Below are 6,000 nucleotides of genomic sequence, written 5' to 3' on the forward strand. Positions count from 1 at the left end.
CAGAGTCCTCTAGAGGTGGGAGGGGAAGGAACGAAGGGAAAATGGCCAGTGGCCAATGGCCAGCGAGGGAGCGCCTGCTGTCTTCCTCTGCGTGGCGCCACAAGGGTCAGCACCAGGCCCCGGGATGGTGCCCTTAGAAGTGGCCTAGCCGAGCCTCCTTGGGGATGTTCCCTGGGCCCCGGGATGGCATATGTCCGAGCTGGAAAGGACACTGCTCCATGGCCTCAATTCACAGTTGAATTTCCAGGCTCAGAAAGACTACAGTCTTCTACCATGGCTCACAGAGGATAAAGGGTAAATCCAGGGGTGGGACTCATGTGTCTCATCCCTTTCTCTAATCCTACCCTGCCAGTGGCCAACTGGAGGCCCCAAAGGGAGGCTGGAGAGGGTGTCTGTGATCCCAGTACAATCCACTGAACGCAGCCCTCGACATGGGGACCCCAGCCGAGGCAGCAGCAGAGATGCCACAATACTGGCAAAGGCCAGCCCAAGGGAGGGCTTTGTCCACCCCTACAGTCAGGGAGGAGTCAGCCGCCAGGGACAGGTAAGGCAAGGATGGAGAGCTGCCCAGGGGAGCGGGTGTCAGGCCCCTCCCTCTTCACAGCCATTCTTTCCACTTCCGCTTCGCAGGAGAGTGGTCAGCCTCTTGCAGGATGCTGGGCTGACTCCCAGGCTCCACGCTCAGCCCTCGGTAGCCAGGCCAAGAACTCTCAGAGCTAGGGTCGGGCTGGGCTGGTTTTACCCAAACCCATCACGTGCTCAGGTCCCCTGGAGCTGCAGAGCTGATGCCCTGGGCTTCGGGGTGTGCCTTGGAAGACTGACCTGGGCTGAGGATTCTGGCTCCAGGGAGGGTCCTCCAGGGAAGGTCTGGAATCCACCCACCAACAGCCTGGCCTCCATACAATATCTCAGGGCCTCTTCGGTCCAGGGTCCCCAGCTTTTATCCTGGAAGTACCTCTTTCCCCAGGGCTATAACCACTTCCCCTTCTAAATCTCACCTCAAAGGCCCCTCACAACTCTACCTCCCTCCCTCAGGCCTAGCCCCAAAGTGGGGGGCTCCTGATTGAACCCCATGATGTTCTTGGGGCCTGGATCACACCCCTGCCTGCAACCCAGCTCTCACTGGTAATTGTCAAGGCTGGCTCTCCCCTTGACCCTTAGAAAGGCTAAGAATCAAGAAGTCAGTACAGCAGCCAAAGCCCCAGATGATCCCTCACCCAGCCAGGGGAGGGCCTGCAGGGAAGACAGGGGAAATCAAGGGACCAGAGTGCCCTAAACACCAGGGACCCTGTGGTGGCTCGTGTGGAGACCCAGCTGGCAGCTCAGGGTCCCAGCCAAGAGCCCACGGTCTTCACAAGCCCAGGAACACCCAGCCCAGCGATGCCATCTTTCCCCCCTGGATTTTCTTTCTAGCAGTCCAAGGATGCACTATTCCAACCCAACCCCAGGCAGGCCTGGCCTAGAGACGCCAGACGGCCCCCCTCCCAGCCACCACCCTTCTGCCTTTGTGACGTCAGAGCCTGGCTGGGTGCGGCCACACATGGACCCTTCTAGGTAAGGTTACTGTGTATCAAGAGCTCCAATGGCAGAGGGATTGGCCTCCTGAACAGAAAGACGCCAAAAGGGAGGGCACTTTGGGAGGGGCGGAGGTGAGACCCACACTTCTGCCCTGAGGCCTTGCAGCCGATTTCCTCCTGATACTGATGGGGCACCCACCTACCCCATCAGAGGCGCCCTCCGATGGGGACACAGGAGCCACCCAACACGCCACCCCTGAGAGGAAGGACCACAGGGAATCTCTGGTCCCTCTGAAAACTCAGAGGTGATCAGTTCAGCACCTGAGGGAGAGACCTCAGGACTCCACAGCCCCGAGAACAGGAGGGTGGCTGGGTGGCGGTCACCCCAGGTTCCCTTAGCTAGGCCCGCTGGAACTCCAGCTTCTGCCCCAGCCTCTTCCTCGGCCCCCAGAGTCTGCCCAAGCTGCACCCCCAGACACACACCAGCATCAAGAGCTTCAGGCTGATGGAAGGCTGGGGGACCCCTTGATCTCCAAATCTCTGATAGCATCAGAAATCTAAAGAACACATTCCTTTTCAGCAAAGCCCAGGCTTGGACTGAAGCCCCACCTCCCGGTCCCACCAAAGGAAGGCCCCCTCCTCTGCCTGGAGGGCTCCTCTCTGTCCTCAAGCCCCTCCTTCCAGCCCGCCTCCATGGGTAGCCCTGCAGAGTGGGGGACCTGGGTTTTGGGGTCCAACAGACAAAGGTCTAAGCCTGGCTCACTGCTGGGGCTATGTGCCCCCAGGAAAGTTACTTTGCAGCCTGAGCCTCCGTCATGAGGTAAGACAGGGATGGTGACACCTGCTTCCCAGGGCGAGCAGGACTCCCCTCCTTCTCTGCTCTGCCTCCAGGCCAGAAGGCTGGGCCCTTCCCTAGTTCAGTCAATACCAGCCATAGATATAACAGGGCACTGGGGACAAGATGGGATGAGGAAGGGTCATCCCACCCATGACCTCTTACCCTCCCCCACCTGCCACTCGGCACAGCTCCGGAGGGAATCCAGTTCCCTGGCTCTTGGGTGTTGGGGTGGATTCAAGGAAAGGAGTCCTGACTTCCTGGCAAAGCGTCTGAGTCCTGAAACAAGGATGGAGACACACACAGAGGGACTCCCAATCTACTCCCGGATTACCTCCCCCCAGCTGCCCTTCTGGGGTCCTTCAATGGCAAAGGAGACAAGAAGCCACCCCATTCCCTCCCATCATTACCGTCCCAGCAGCCCCACCTTGGACCCTTTGCCTGGAAAGCTCAACCCAACTCTTCCTTATCAGACTGCTTCCCCTAGGTTTCTTTTCAGAGGGGGGACACCTCTGCGTAGCCATAAAAAGCCTACGGATTGTGACCCTCCCCGCCTCCCACCGGCTTCCTACAGGGACACACATCCTTGGAACAGAGAACAAGCTGGCTGAGGCTCACCAGCTCCCAGAGACCCGCACTGGGCACCTGGGGCACCATCCCTCCAACCCCGGCCCACCCGATCCCCTGAAAATCCCTAGGTCCAGCTCCTGAGCTCCTGGACCCACTGCTAGGCTCCCCCCTCCTGTCCCACACACACCCCTACCCCCACCCCTCCGTGCACGTCCAAGGCAGAGGTTCCCTGACAATCTCACTCCCACCCTCCTGGCTGCATCCTTGGGGATGCTGGAATGCTGTGGCCTGCAGGTGGGAGAGGCTGCATTGGGTCCATCCTGTTTCTCCTGCCCTCCCCTCCACCCCACCCTTGGCTGTTTATCTTGTCACCCCAGGCCAGCCGGGCTGAAGGTGGTAAGGGGGTGAACGGTCGAGCCAAGATATGGGTCAAGCTTGTCTCCTGGGCCAGGAGTCAGGGACATCTCCTGAGCTGCACACTCCCCTCAAACTGTTCACTGCAAGAACGCGAGCAGAGTCTCCATTAAGCCAAGAGGGCTGGTGGGCTTTGGAGGGAGCAGGACCGCAATTCCTCCAGGCTTTACAGCCCGATCGCCCTGGGGCCGAGGTGAAGGGAGAGCCGATCCCTGGGAGAGCAGCACCCACGGCAGAATCCAGCCCCTCTTGAGTCTCTGCCCAAATGCCTGCCTCAGACCCCAGCCAGGACTTCAGTGCCAGCCCTTTTCAGCATCCCACCCACTTCAGGGGTCTCCAAGGGGTGGGGACCTTGGGGGGAGACAGGTGAGAGCTACCCCCTGAACACTCCCAGTGCCATCCAAACCCTTCTCTGGATAGCAGAATGGGATGGGGGTCACCTGGCTGAGGTCAGTGGAAGAAAATCTGGACAAGCTCTCTCTCTCCGCCCATGCTTCTAACCCCCATCCCTGCCGAAGAAAAATAACCGGGGCGGGTAGGGGGAAGAGCAGGCCACCACAGGTCTCACTCAGACAGGGCAGAACCAAGCAAATGCTAGTCAGAGTTCAATTTTCCAAATAAACGGATCTGCACGATCGTATAAGAAGACCCATCCCCGAAACACGCAAGCCTTCCCTCCTCCCTTCACCATCCTGACTCGGAATTACTGGAACAGTTATCAAAGCTCAAACAGGAACAGGATCTGTAGGCGCCCAGATGCAGATGAGGGTGGGAAAGGGCGGGGGGGGGGGGTGTCTCGGAAATGCCCAAAATGGGGTTGGAGAGGGCGGGCGAGAAGGAAAGGGAAGAGGTAGGCGTCCATGACGGCCTCGACATGTCCAAAGTCTCCCTGCGAGCAGCCAACTCCCAACTTGTTTACTTGACAGCGTGTTTTGCTGTTTCCAAAAGGAAACAGTTAAACCTCTGGGCTGGATCGCGAGCAGTCCCTTAACTGTCACCTTCCCTCCCGGTTAAGCGCTGCCGCCGCCACCGCTGTCGCTGCCGGCGCCGCTGCCGGGGAATCGAACCTCGTCTACTTTATTCCACTTGAGCGTGGCCAAACTGTTGCTATTTAGTGGGGGGCAAAGAACCCGATTCGCACCCTCGAAACGAGCCGCAGCGCCTGGGAGCGGGGGCGGGAGCCGGGCCCCGCGTGCCCCAGCCGGCTGGGGTCCTCTCGGGGGAGAGGCACACACACGCATCGCCAGATCACGCCTCGCCAAGGCCGGAGTCACCTGGAATACGCAGCCCGAGAGCATCTCCCGAGCCAGAGCGAGCCTGACGCGCGCCCGGCGGGCGGCGGGCGGCGGGTAGCGGGCAGCGGGCAGCGGCGAGCTGGGGCGGGCGGAGGGCCAGCGAGCCTGACGCGCGCCCTGCGGGTCGGCGGGCGGGCGAGAGGGAGACGCGGAGCGAGGGGAGAGGCGGGTTGGGGAGCGGCCGCCTGACTTACATGGAAGTGATATTCCTTGAGATGTCCGTGATGTTGATGCTGGCATTCCCATTGCTGTTCCCTGAATCCTGCCCTTCCAGGAGGGGGAAGAGATTCCCATCGTCCGGCCGCCGGCAATTGATCTCAGTCTTGCTGCAGACACAATTTGCAGGGCAAGCCAGCACGGAACCCACATAGTCCAGCCAGACGCTTCCCAGCAAGAAAATCCGCCAGAAACTACACTTGGCTGGGCAAAGAGAGACATCCATCTCCGATCGCTGCTTCTAAAAAAGAGGAGGAGGAGAGGAGAGGGGGGTGGGGTGGGGGGAGTGGGGAGAGCTGGGGGGGAAGGAAACAAAGACGGCGAGGGAGGGGGGAAGGGGGAGGGGGGCCTCTGCCTTTGAAACGCCGTGCGATCAGATGCAAAATCCTTCAGCGTCTGAAACCATCGCGGCCGCCGCCGCCGCCGCCGCTGGGTGGGAGCCGCGGGGAGCGCCTAGTGGCGCGGTCTGCCTGGCATGGTGGCCGGCTCTGCGCTCGCCGGCTCGCCGGGTCCGGGGGCTCGGGAAGCGAGCCGCGCTCTCCGACTCCGAGACTTCGCAGGGTTGCAACAGACGGTGGGGAGGCAAAAAAAGAAAAAGGAAAAAAAAAAAATGGAAAAGGAAAATATGGTGCTAAAGTCACCAAGTCCCACCTGCTGGGCAGAATTAAAACGGACACACCTGCAAAATACACACACTCACACACACTCACACATCCACACACCCGGCGCCCGCAGGAGGAGGAGGAGGAAGAAGCGGTCTGAGCTGCAGCAGCCGCCGCGAATGGCTCGCTGCGCGCCTGCAGAAATGTACAAGTGCTCCGAGCCTTACGAAACGCACGGGTTATCGGAGCGTCTTCCTCGGTTCCCTCCCTCTCCCCCTCCCTCCCTCCCCTCCCTCCTCGCGGCCTCCTCCCCCCGCCCCCCGCCCCGGCTGGGAGCGGCAAGAGAGCGGAATCTCCCCCCTCCCTCCCTCTCCCACTCCCCTCCCCACACCCCTCTCTCTCTCCCCGCCCGCCCTCTCCCCTCCTCCTTACCCACCCACCCACTCGCCGGCTCGCGGCTCTCGCCCGCACAGCCACCCGCAGCCGCGCGGCCGTCCGCCCGCCTGCTCCAAGCCTAGCGGCCCGGCGCCCGCTAGCCGCAGCCAAGAGGA

At 61.1% G+C, this 6,000-nt stretch overlaps 1 protein-coding gene across 6 annotated transcripts in view; it reads right to left on the minus strand.

Moving 5' to 3' along the window:
• Positions 1-5,715, minus strand: part of NTRK3 (neurotrophic receptor tyrosine kinase 3) — a 370,144-nt gene extending 364,429 nt beyond the window's left edge. For 5 of the 6 annotated variants that reach the window (XM_082386938.1, XM_082386939.1, XM_082386934.1 and 2 more), the window contains exon 1: positions 4,826-5,715. In XM_082386938.1, the coding sequence (XP_082243064.1) occupies positions 4,826-5,073 (248 nt within the window). In that variant the 5' untranslated portion in view covers positions 5,074-5,715. The remainder of the gene's footprint in view (positions 1-4,825) is intronic. The other variant, XM_082386935.1, reaches the window with a different exon arrangement.
• Between the last annotated feature and the right edge of the window lie 285 nt (positions 5,716-6,000).

The sequence above is a fragment of the Balaenoptera borealis genome (genome assembly GCF_965194805.1).
Source record: "Balaenoptera borealis genome assembly, chromosome: 3".
In the NCBI taxonomy this organism is placed as follows: domain Eukaryota; kingdom Metazoa; phylum Chordata; class Mammalia; order Artiodactyla; family Balaenopteridae; genus Balaenoptera; species Balaenoptera borealis.